Source organism: Rissa tridactyla, chromosome 7 (genome assembly GCF_028500815.1).
Source record: "Rissa tridactyla isolate bRisTri1 chromosome 7, bRisTri1.patW.cur.20221130, whole genome shotgun sequence".
NCBI lineage: Eukaryota > Metazoa > Chordata > Aves > Charadriiformes > Laridae > Rissa > Rissa tridactyla.
In genome coordinates this window covers 34,593,736-34,607,079 of record NC_071472.1, presented here as the reverse complement: position 1 = coordinate 34,607,079, position 13,344 = coordinate 34,593,736, and the positions used below count along the sequence as shown (strand labels likewise).

Here is a 13,344-nt window from a genome sequence, read left to right as displayed (position 1 = left end):
CAGCCACGGGATAGGAGGAAAATTATGGCAATTCTTGCTGCTGTTACAATCAATCCTCTTTCTCTTCTGGTAACCATAGCAGTCAATTTATACCACAGTAATAAACTGCTTGTGTAGTTTATCCCTCCCTTCTACTTCTGAATTGAATCAGGATGCAGAAGAAACACGCAAACAGATGAGTTTAACTACATACAGGAATGAAGACTCCATTTCAAATTCCAATACTTTTTTAAAAAAAAAAAAAAAAGCTCAAGACAATGTAGTGCAAAACTTTAAAAAAAATAATACCCTCTTCTACATTTGCCTATTTCTGCACACAGAACAGCTATTTAGCAGTCAGGAACAGAGTTTACAAAAAACATTCTCAAAATTGCAGTAGCACAGGAGGCATACATAAACTTTCCATACTTTAAATGTGCTGACTTGCAAGTTAATGGATGAATCAAACTCTTACTACAATCATTGAAACTTTATCCCCTCACAAGAAAGGAGATATGAATGAGGATATAGGAGAGGGATATCGTTTGGTAAATTCATAACATCTACATTTTCTATTACTTTAAAGCATTTATTCCCCATGCTTTGCCCATTTGTAACTTCAAGACCATGACACCCCAATAAAAAGATGGTTATCTAAAAGTACGACTTGTTTGACATACTGGCAGTTAAAAGGAAAAAATAAATAAATTGACAAAGCAGCAAATTTTAAATAACTTTTCTGGATATCAACAGAACAATACTTCATCTTTTGCATCATATACCTGATTTTCCAAGTCAGCCTTCTCCTGTTTCTTGGATTCCAGTGTCTGTTGGAGTACAGCCAATTTATCTTGAACCTCCTTCAGGTCTGCTTGTTTCTTTCTTAGACCATCCATAGCAATCTTTAATTTTCCTTCAGCTTCATTCAACTTTAGCTTTTTGGGTGCAACATTTTTTGCCACTCTAAATAAAGTCAAAGAATAAATTAAACATCTGAAAGATACACCCTCATTCCAGTGTTACTATTAAAAAAAAGAATGCAGGAAAGATGAAGGGAAAACTCAGCAACTCAGCAGATCATGCAATATTGCGTTTCATACTTTAATGATATCTGAAGACAACTGGTTTGTACTTCATCACTTGTTTCTGTGCCGATACTTCAGTTTCTGCAAAATTTGCTGTAATAACAGGTAACGATTAAAAGCAAAAAGGGTTATGCTTCCAAACTGTGTGTCTCATTTGATCACAATTTAGAATCCATTATGGATTTCTGCCATTAGAAACACTCAGATAATCATATATATTAAGTAACAGTCATAGACACTGTACATACACATACTGTGTACACAGGCGACTGTGTACACAAAATAATAATTTAAAAAAATTAACAGCTTTTCACATACAAGGATCTGTTTTCCAGTTTTGAGGATTTCAATCTTTTACACAGATATTTTTGTGAGGGGAATATTGGAAGTAACATATAACTGAAAACATATTGTTTATCTTTCCAAAAACAACAAGCAAGAAAATATGCTAGAATGCCCCTATGCTCAACTGAAACAGTATTTCACAAGTATTAGCCTCATAATTAATGAATCCCCTCTTCTACTGGTGTAAGTTGCAGGCAGATCTCCTTTAAGTCCGCCTTTTTAGTTAATTTTCTCTCTAATAATTGGTATTTGTAATGTTAAAAGTTGGTCTCGAATTGAGGGCTCTACCAAGTATGCATTTACTAATCTTTAGTCAAGTAACAAAAAGTCTCAAATGAAGGCATGCGCTACTTACTATGAGTCAACTTTCAAACGGCAACTTGACCTTAGTTGGCCAGAGCCGATTTACTGTTAAATGTGAGTTCCACATGTTTTAAATTAGGAAATATCATAAAAAACAAGCACACTTTTTCAGTGCATCAAATACAATGAGTAACAAAAAATATCCTTCAGGCTTGATATGACTGTCAGCAGCTTCCAAAGACACTTCAATAATGCCTCTACTTTGTGCAACACTCTAAAAGGAAGTTACCTTTTATTTGCTAACTGTACATATTGTTGCTCCCATGCCTTTTTAGAAAAATTCAGAACTGAAAATCAGGCTTTACACTTTAACATCAGGTATCTTACATGAATGAATCATTATGACTGCTTGTTTGCAGAAGTTTCCCACTAGAAAGAAGTAATTTCACATCTCTCTTGATGTTAAAATAAACTGATCTCTTTAATGACATTTATTTTAAACTTTTTTTTATTATTTTTATACATACTTACGTATCATAAAACTCCATGGCTATGACCCATTTGCACAAACCCTCTGCTGCCGTGGAAGCATTTCGAATCTTGTCTGGTACAAACTCAGGATTTGTAAGATACTGTTTTCTTATGATAGCCATGTAAGCTGGGGGAATGTTATCCTTGTCATATTCATGAAGAGACTGAAGAAATCTTATGTCACCCAGAAGTCTCTTAGCAGGACCCCAGAAATCCTCAATTTTTTTTCCAGAACCTGTTGGATCTGGAATCCTATCTGCTTTAATGCCTTTAAGGATGCATATAGCTTCCATTACAAGCTTGACACCAGCAGGAGGACTCTTCATGGACTTAACCACTGTAATATCCTTAAAATAATAATTAAAAACAACACCTTTAGAGCTCTGAACATAGGTGGATTAATTCTTTTGTTACAATAGAAATAATAATCCTTTTTATGTCAAGATAGTATTTTTCCATATACATTTGCTATTCTCACACTTGATAATTTTAAATACACTATGATCTCAAGTCCTAGCACAAGCCTGCATAGTCCGTACATATACACCTCATCTTCTTTTTGCAAAATTTTTATTTCATTTTTCTCCATTCTTTCTAGGCAGCTTTCGAGGGCCCTTTCTTTAAGAGGCTATGTAGGTTAAACTAACACTGACGTGTAAGCAAAAATATCTGAAATCTAGTCAACAGTCAGTTTAGAGGAGACAAAAAAAAAAAAACTTATCTGTAATTCATTTTCAGTTGTACTTTTTCTGCTCCTAATTCAGTAGTGGGCATTGCACCTCAGTTACAGAGTTCAGATGTTCCAGTGTTATGCTCTACCCTTCATTTCAGGCTCTAACACAATACTTCCAAGCTTATAGGATCACAAGAGCAGTGGATTAGTAGATTTAAGATAATATAAGGGAAAAGCGGCCTTCAACTGAGAACCAAAGATCTATGCTCTCCAAGTACAGAAAATAAACCAATTATTATTATGATCAGTTATTAAACTCCCAGAGCAAGCTGAATGAGGGAAGAGGCAGATAAAAGGAAGAGAACTATTGTGTAAGAAGTACTGACATTATAAGAAATAGCAGGAAATGAATAAGGAAAGTTTTAACCTCAAATATAGAATAATAATATTAAAAAATTAAACACTTCTACACATATATGTACAACTAATTAAGCAAGATGTTTGTAAACTAAAGACTTATGGAAAATAATCTCTTTTACTCTTCCCAAAGAATAACTCTGCACGGAAATTCAAATACGTCTTTCTAAGAGCTTTTCTCAGAGAATACATACTGCAATAAATTAAAGGATTTCTAGATTCTCATGTTTATTTTGCCAACTAGTGTTAGATTTTGGGAGCTTGCGCATGGTTTATTTCAGGTCTAAAACCTTCACAATTTGGATAGAAAGAGGTATCTTTTGAGTTCTGGTAATGTTCACTTGCACCACAAAAAAACAGAGAAACGTTAAGACTAGATGAAAAAAAAAAAGGACAATTATTTCCTTGAAACTGTGAACTATAGTTCCTGGACCTACAAGCTTTAAAAAAAAAAAAAACAAAAACAAAAAACCCCAACCAACTAACCAAACAAAAAAACCAACAAAACAACAAACCAAACCAAAACAGCCTAACTAACCAATACGTGAACACAAGTGTTCAGGAAAGGAAAACATGAGACGGTAAATAAAGCCAGGGAATTTCAATGAGGCAGTCAGAAAACTGGCTGATGGGATCGTCAGGGAAGGAAGTTCTTGGAGAGGAAGAACAATCAAAGTTAACCAGCCATTCCAGGAAACAAGATCAGGGACAAATACAAATTAAATTAATACAACCAAGGGTTGTAAGCAGAGTAGGAGACTATTTTAAAGGCTAAACTCAAACTCAGCTGCAAGTAAAAGCAATGTGAAGTGTAACAAGAAAAAATTCTGTAACTACAGTAACAGTAAGAAAAGCAAGAAAAGTGCTGGCTAGGTACTTAGTGAAAAGGGTAAGATACAAGTAAATGATATATAGAGTCAAAATGTTAAACACTCTTTGCATGTGATGTCTCTAAATGGTTAACTGTGAATAGGTGACTAGCACAATTGATAACTGTCAAAACATAGCAAAGATTTGACCAAGGTCGCACAGGTCTGGACCTACACGCTGTTTTCATTACTGAAATGAATGATGGAAAAGAGAGAGTTTATTAAATTTCCAACTGATAGGAAGTTGAGAGGAAATGCAATTACATCGGAGTAGATAACAGGAAAAAAATTATCTTGATAAACTGCAGAAATGGAAAAGTATAGTAGAACTACTACAAAAAGAAAAAAAAAAGAAAGGGAAAGCAATAATTATTGTTTTCAGGTTTTCAGGAAATGAAACAGCTGTTAGCATGAATGACAAAATATACGTGTCAGTAATCCTTTTCTACACAGCATTCAGCAAAACTACAGATGAAATACTATATTCAATTTTGGGCAATGCATGTGAAGTGAATGTATGGAGAAGGTCCAGAAAGAATAACCACAAAAGCTGGTTTGATTTATGAGAAAAGACTAAAAGAACAGTGATTACTCACTTTACAGAAAAGAAAACTAGAAGTGGTAAGATCAAGGAGTGCAGTCTTTAACTGTGTAAAAGCTAAAAAGCCATGTCCACAGGGAGCAGGACGGAAAACAAGGTAACAAGGTTAAGTTGTAATGATTAAACACCAAGAAAATCTTCTTAATGATAAATGTGTAAAGTGGAACAGGTTACAGATGGAAGAAGACAACTTCCAGAGGTCCCTTCCTAGTTCTAAATTCCTGTGTCTCCATGTGTATCGCTACAAAACTTAGATGTCAACAGCAAAATAACACTGAAAATTGTTATACTTTTTCTTGCTAAACAATGAACCACATGAGATACACAATTCCTTTTGACTGCAGATACTTATTTCAGCAATACTGAGTTATGTATAGGTCTGTTTCTCCAAATAAAGCTCTTACTCTGCACATTTATGTACATGGATTTATGAGCACAGTTTGCAACATGTGTCCTGCTCTGCTTTCCATCACTGGTGGCCAGGGTCAAGGGTCAATCAAGGACAAGGGTCCTGTACAGGTACTCTAAGCTTTGCTACACACAGATTTTTTTTGTGTTCACCGAGCTATTTAATTAAATTTGAAGAAAAATCCTCCAGGGTTTTCCTTTTGAAGTTCTTACTCCATTTATTTTTCCCTCTTGTATTATAATATTCCCCGCTTGGATACACTACGCATTGACAGCAGCTGAAGTATTACTTCATTAGCCTTCAAAGCCTTGTTCTTGTCTTGTTATTCACAAGTAAAATGCAATTACCTTGAAGTCACTAAGTAGCCACCTACTATTTTCACAAAGCATGCCAATGATCTGACAATGCCAGAATCTAACACTTTTGATACCAACCAATAGCTGTAGATAACAAACCACCTGCTTTGGTTGAAAGTTTCATTGAAAGTTTTTGAAAATCTTGTTTTCAGCAACAATAGCTGGAGCTAGTCCATCCTCACTCTTACAATCTGGGAGACTCCCTTTCATCCCACCATGAGCAAAACATTATCCAGGCAAAGACAGCCTGAATATCAATAAAATCAAAGGCGACTGCTTCCTCCACTGTCATACTTTTACCAAAAGTGGTCCCTTAATATGGGGAGACATAGAATTTCAACCTCAATTTCTAGACTTCGAAAGACCAGATATAAAAATATTAGATGAGTGGCTGGCAGGTTCTGAATAAGAAAGTAAAAACCATACATTTTATAACTTCTTAATTGCTGAGTCAAAATAATATAGGATAATACAATATACAGGATCATATTTGATCCTGTATTCCATAAAAATTTAGCCTTATAAGTTTTTCACTAGACAACAAAAATAGAGTAATATTTTGCTTCTTAAAACTAAAAGACTTCAATTATTTTCTAAATTATAAAACTGTTTAAGTATAATGTAAAATCTGAAAAGGCAGATATTGCATGCTTTTGTACATCTGAATACCTTTCCAGTGCATAAATATGCATTGTTAGCCATACCTGTGCAGTGAGAGTGTCAAGGGCAGCCAGAGCACTTTCTAAACAAGGCATGGCTTGTGCTAAGTCAGCATCACATTCATCTTTGATGGCTTTTGCCGCCATAGCCTGCTCATTTGCCACTGCTTCATCAGCTTTCACGACTTCTTCAGTTTTGGCTACTTCCAAAGATTCTTTTTCAATAACGACCACCATCTCATCAACCTGCTTGCTGGCTTCCCATAACTGAGGTTGCAGAGCCTCCAGCTCAGACTGCATCAAGGCTACTTGAGATGCAGCAGAGTTCAGTTTCTCCAAGCCAACTTCATATCTTCTTTTCATTTTCATCACCTTACTGAAAATAAATAGCTATTTATTATAAAGATATTTTATCAATACTTGATCACTTCCTTTATTGGGATCCATTCCCCAAATTTCTCACTACTCTTAATAATCAAATGCTCTGCCAATCTTGTTTTATTTGCTCAACAAACAGTAAACATAACAGGCATTACTTGAGCCATAGTCTTTAACTATTCTATCGTGTATACCCGGAGACTGGGATACAGATAAATAAGTGATCACTTATAGGCAAATAAGTGATTGTTAAGCTTCTGCCTCTTTGTTGGCAAGAGCTACAAAATCAACATGGTACAGTAGTAACAGATAAGGAGAAGGAAGAGATGGGGATACAACTCATGAAAATTATTAGTTGAGGTGAGGCTGAAATAGTATTAATATAATTGGGAAAATAATTTTAGCAGCAGAATGTGAATGGCTCTGGGGACAGCCAACAGCGCGAGAATCAAGAAATTCCAAAGGCATCGGATCACTACACTCAAAATTGTATTCCTTTATTCCGGGAATTTCTTGCTGCATGCAGCCTGTTGATCAGCCTGTTGATCAAATTAAGCACTTCTCTTAATTGTTATGGTAGTGTCTTATCAATGAGAAGGAAAGAAAAAGGCACTTTCCCTCACCAGCCATGAGAATAGAATAGAAGTGCTCATGCATACAGAGGTCCCTTCTGCAAATGCACAGCACAGCTGAACCCTGCTAGCAAGCACCTAGCAACTTGGAGGCCAGTTTACCAGGTATCATCTTCCCTACAACCTCCAGAGAACCACAGAGTAAGCAGGCTGCATAATCAACATATAGCAACATCATCAGGGATGTCAGAAGTGGTCTAATGCAAGTATATTTTGGGAGCATCAAGTCAGACCTTTTGTCCAATAAGCAAGCATGTGTCCTAAGAGTACATTTTATCCATCTTCCATTCTGTCAATTTAAATTAACTAAAAACAATTCACTTGTTTTGTTCAGATTAGCTATAAGACATAGAAAATAACATTTTTTGTGAACTTATGTTCCTTTAGAAAAGGTCACATTATGAATCCTTACGTGCGTTTCTTTTCAAGTAGACTTTTAAAAGTGGAGATCAATTCCAAGTATGAAGTAGGTGTAACATAGTTGTGCCTTTGAAGCTCTGCATGGTACAAGTCAGATAAAACAATAGTAGACATATGAAACCTTTTACACATATCAATACAGCCACTTCGAGTTTCTTCCGACATTTCAACATCTTCCAAGAAGCGAGAGGCAACAGCTTCTAATGCATCTTCAGGCCATGTCTTAAACAAAGAATAAATACTTTTCTTTTATTCAATACTTCATACTCATAAATCTCAAAACATTTTTCAAAAAGCTATCTTTACCCCATTTCATAGATAAAGAGACTGGAGCACAGACAAATGACTTCATGATGAAAAAGATCATTAAACAGCACAATAACAGAACTGGAAATAACCAAACTACTTAAAGGTTCCGTTCAAGCCCACTGTCTCATTTCATCCAGTAGAAATACTGTTACTAAAAGGAAAAATTTTCATTTTCAGTATGTCTATATGTGTGTATAACTGTCTCTGCTTTTCCTCTTCAAAATAACCTTTAAAGAAACAGTAGTACATTTTAAAACTTGATGAAATTAAAGTTCCTCAGATTCTTTATATGATTAAATTCTACATCTTAAATATTCTAAGGTCTTTTGCACATAACAGTCAGATAGAATATAGTTTTATTGCAGAGGAAGGGGGGAAAATATGGTGTTCTGCATAAAAAATTGCCTGTATTTTTCACAGGTATTTCAGTTTCAAACTGGTACCCTAGATTCTGGTAGTCTTGGTAACGGAAGGAGATACTACATATTGAAATCTGTAACGTCTACAGTACTATGGTCATTCAGTTATACTCTTACACCACAATCAGTTATTTTCCTGATGATTTTTCATTCAGCCTATACTGGCCTTTATTACAATCAGAACAGTTATAACGGTCTAAACAATTGGAAATATGATACTAAGAAAATTTAAGCTATTTTTCACTGCTAACTTGACCAAAGAGAATTACTTGCTACAAAAGGGGATGAAGTCATGTTTCTATCACATTTCCATTAGAATAACAAGCCCAACAAAAGTTTTGGTTTTACCTGAAACCAGTCTAGTGTGCAGCAGTTGACAAGAGCTGGAAATTTACGAAGGCGATTACGGAAAGCATCTCCAATGGGACTCATTGCCAGTACTATATGAAGCTGATCTCGACAGCGATCAACAAACATGTTAAAAAGAGCTATAGGACTGCCATCTGTCTGTTTTGTCCTGTCCCGTTGGCGATCAATTTGACGCATTTGTTCACAGATTTCTTCTTTCTCATCTACTGCAAAGAGGTTTGGTACTTCACCTGCATTTAGTAAGTTGTTAATATCTTCTAAGAATGACTCCTTTTTAATCTGTGTATCTGTGAACAAGAAAACTCCCTGCATTTCCCCTTCAGTAGATTTTCTTAGTATGACTTTTAAGTCTTTATGCCACTCATTAATGCCATAGCTTTTAGTTATTTCAACCTGAAAAAGATTGTATTCAGCCATATGGGCTGCTAATCGAGTAAGAGATTGTCGACCACTACCTCCAACACCAACAAGGAGGGCATGGCTGCGAGGCTGTTTCAGAATACGGGAAATTCTACAAATATGTTCTAGAGCAAATTGGAACAAGACAAGCTGCATTGGCTTTTTGCTCATGTTATTGAACTCTTCAAGGTGACTCTCTACAATTAATCTCAACTGATCCACATCGCCAATCTCTCTGTATTTAGTGTCCTCTCTCTTAGGGTCATGAAAATCACAAAACATTAAGCTACGTAAGTCATCTTCTTCCACTCTGCCATCATTGTTGAAGTCCAGATTGTGGAAAAGTTCATGGAAGTCTTCATGTAAGTCATTTTTCACTACTTCTTGGATAAATCCAACAAGCCAAGCCCGGTCAGGATTATCCACCAAGCGATCATAATACACTCTAAGAACCTGTATAATAAAAATACTTTTAATAGTTGCTTCTGCTCTTTAATTTAAACTTCTTTTAAACAAGATAAAGCAAATACAATTCTGAAAAAAGCTTCCAAATATAAGTGATCGTAAATGTCACTACACAGAAAAAACCAAAATAGATATTTAGAATTAATTTGAACAGTTGAGCCCAGTAATATTACTTCTGAATTAATGTGAAAATTCATATGGAAACACATGTACACACACCTATGCATATATATGTACATAAATGTTATTACATACGCATAAATATGCATAAAAATGCATAAAAGGCTGCTGCAAAGAGGAAGGGAACATGTTGGTCTTTCCACTACAGTTAGATAGGACAAGTTATGGGTTTGTATTTCAACAAAGATGACTGCAACTGGATCTTAGAAAATGTTTTTAATGAAAAAGATAGTGAAGAACATGAATAGATTGCCTGGAAGTCTAAACATCCTTCATCCTTAGAGAATTGTAATAAATTAAAAAAACGCTTCAAGAGTTCCTGTTGTTCCTTTCTTTATGTGATCCTGCTTTGGGAAAGGATGATGGACTAAGAATTTCTTCTAAAGGAAGCCCCGCAGTTAAATTAATTAATTAAATAAATAAAATGTAGGGACCAAACTTTAAATCACTCAAAATTTCCAGTAACTCCAGACTACTTGCTGTTCTTCTCACTGTCAATTTGAGTTTTTTTGGAGGAAGGAGAGAAGTTATAGTAAGGACTGCTCAGGCATTCAAAACGGCAAACAGAGACTACATAATCACATGAAAGTGAAGGTATCAACAATCAACTTCTCTACTAAGATATGATTCATACTTTGAAAAAGTCTGATTTTCTCTGCCCATACAGTTTACAAAATCCTGTCTTATAAGTGTGATGCCAATTAACAGCTATTAGCCAATAGGACATGGCATTACAAAAAGATTAATACACAAATCCACATCTTTTTCTTGTTTATAATAAATATAATTTCTTAGTATTAGGTGATTTACCTCATGAACCCAGAGACGTTTTATCATTTCTGCAGATTCTGTTGTTTCAGGCCTTGACAGGCAAACTCCTTGAATAACACGTGAAAAGTCACGGAGATTGAACAAATAGTGAGATTTGGCTGGGGTAGGAAGCAAATTCTTCATAGCTTCTTTATAGATATGCATGGTGCCATTAATAATTTGCGGAGTCAGTTCTACATATTGTGATGGAAATCTGTAACTAACAAGTTATAAAAGGTGGTAAGAATAGAATGATTCTCACAATCCCATCATACTAGCTTGTGAATTAATAAATAATATTGTATATGTTCACTGATTTACTTATAAGTTCATGGACTTTTAAGTTCTATGATCATACTTCCTCACAGGCAGTTTTAAAAATCTTAGTTCCCTCACTGGATTAAGTCTGCAAATCAAATCTAGTAACCATGGAACATACTGACAAATTTGACTATGTAGACAGATAGTTATACCCTTTCCCCCCTCATGTTTAACAACAGCAACAGGGAAGTCAAGTCAAATAGCCCTTGCTGTCTTCTGGGAGCTCTCTCCCTCAAAGTGAGCATCTTTTGGGGCTTACCTGTTAGAATGGATAGACAATGAAAGTTGAGTCCATTCCTAATAATGAAATTAAAAATCATGCAGTGGTGAAAGGCCAAAGAAAGAGTAAGCCCTCTCAAACCACAGGAAATTTAAGAGCACTTTCCAGTTCTGTTCTTTGAATAATGACTAACCAAATTCTATTCTTACTTATTATAAACCAAAGCATACTGTATTACTGAAATATCTCAACTAACGAAATTAGCCTCAGCTAATCTAAACCTCTGTTAGAGACTTCAGAACAAGAACTTTACCATTGGAGTATTTTAAGATGAGCCCTACTTCTGTGGAATAATGAATAACTCAAAAGTCACAGGATATAAAAGATTATAATTTCTTTTCAAGAGCAATGTCCTACAAACGTATCTTGGAGACTTCCTAGTACCATAATTTAAAAACTGACATTGATTTTTCCCAATACATAGAGGTCACTTACCATACTCTTAGATGCCAGTCTAAGATTCTAGAAAAAATTGTGTACATGGATTCATCATCAAACTCATTAATAGTAACTGTATTGAAGTGTCGCAAGAATCGTGGTGTTACTGGGTTTCGACCACCACCTAAATAGTAGAAAGCATTAATACTATAACTAATAGAAAAATTTAAAACAAACAAGTAAAGGCCTAGCAATTTTTTTCTAATATTCATCTTTGATTCAGCCAGCAGGCTCACACTGAAAAGTACTATACTTAACTGTATGCATTACTAGTATCTGCTGAGGGACCTCAGTATTTTATGCTAAATAGGCCAGTTATTCATCCTACTTAGATCTACCCCAACTAAGGTCATCTCTCAGACACAGCAGTTTATGATGCTTCTTGAAGTTTACATGTGCACTGATGGCAAAATTACACAAGCTATTCGGATATAAATTTGAATTTTAGCCAAAAGATAATCCTTTCCTAATATAAATTTTAAACCTAACTTTAACAAAATAGCTTTAAGTGTTCTTTAAATAGCTTTATATTTGCTTCAATAGCACTATATACATGTAGAGATGTCAGATTTTCATTTCTTATTAGAAGATTAAAAAAATGAACATAGGCTGGAAAGGAGAATGTAATTTTGTGAGTTTTGGGAGTAGCTCCCCGTACAAAGCTACTAAAATAAATTTTTCAGCCTGAATCTAATTGTGATATTTGGCAGAAATAGTTAGGACCATAACTCATACATTTTTCACCATTCAACCAGAAGAGTACTGAAATAAAATTGGCTACAAACTTCTCCTGGAAAAGGAAAATTTGACCCAATTTCAGAGCAGTTGAAAGTCACTTCTACACTATCACCCTGGAACGTAGCATGAAGGGATGCTTTACAGAAAAAGCACCTCAAGATTTGGCTATTTATGATTTAAAATAATAATAATGAAAACCCCAAAACCCCCCACCCAACTACAAAAAAAAACCCTGTGCAATTAAGTTATGCCAGAACACAATACAAGTCACAATTTCACCTAAGCTTTAGGAAAAATGTACATATAAAATTTTAACATTTTTTCACAGTTTCCTTCTGCTCAGTTATTCCACAGACTGATACTTAGGATCAAGTGCATTGAACTGTAGATGAACACTGCCTCTAAATTAAAATTATTAAGAAGTAGTTTTGCTTCTTTAGGAAACCAGATAGGTGAAACAGCAGTAGACCCCTATCCCATGGGCATGCATCACTGTCACAAACACAAAATTATTACCAGCAGAGAAGGTTCAATGCCATGTTTGGGTGCATGTTTGTGTGTGTAAACAACACTACAAAAGAAAGGAGGAAAGTCCAGGGAGGCTGAGGCACAAAAGAGAAGAAAAGCACCAATCATAGCCTGATTAAACACTGTAAATGTGCTCAGCTATGACAAACTTTTTAGGTGGTATATTAGGGACAGGGTTGTGAACAATTCTGTGAAAAAAAATTCGTGCTCTAGTGAAGGAAATAGACTGTATAGATTCTTTAAAAGCAAACACAACAGCATAAAAAAAATTAATTCCTAAATTTAAATGATAAAATACGCCAGACTCAATGTTTTTTAGCTAATTAGGTCATAAAGTCAATATGAATATAGGCTAACAGAAATATAATGACCTCTTTACATCATATGCTTTACTTCTTTCTTTTGGCCAAATAAAATAAGGTTTATCTACT

At 35.0% G+C, this 13,344-nt stretch overlaps 1 protein-coding gene across 1 annotated transcript in view; it reads right to left on the bottom strand.

The window, feature by feature from the left end:
- The window catches only part of DNAH7 (dynein axonemal heavy chain 7), a 115,445-nt gene that overhangs the window by 35,508 nt on the left and 66,593 nt on the right, over positions 1–13,344 (bottom strand). Inside the window, exons 38-44 of the mRNA XM_054208225.1 lie at positions 11,645–11,771; positions 10,609–10,828; positions 8,734–9,606; positions 7,650–7,879; positions 6,273–6,603; positions 2,244–2,590; positions 762–942 (exon numbers count right to left, since the gene is read on the bottom strand). Of these exons, the coding sequence (XP_054064200.1) occupies positions 762–942; positions 2,244–2,590; positions 6,273–6,603; positions 7,650–7,879; positions 8,734–9,606; positions 10,609–10,828; positions 11,645–11,771 (2,309 nt within the window). The remainder of the gene's footprint in view (positions 1–761; positions 943–2,243; positions 2,591–6,272; positions 6,604–7,649; positions 7,880–8,733; positions 9,607–10,608; positions 10,829–11,644; positions 11,772–13,344) is intronic.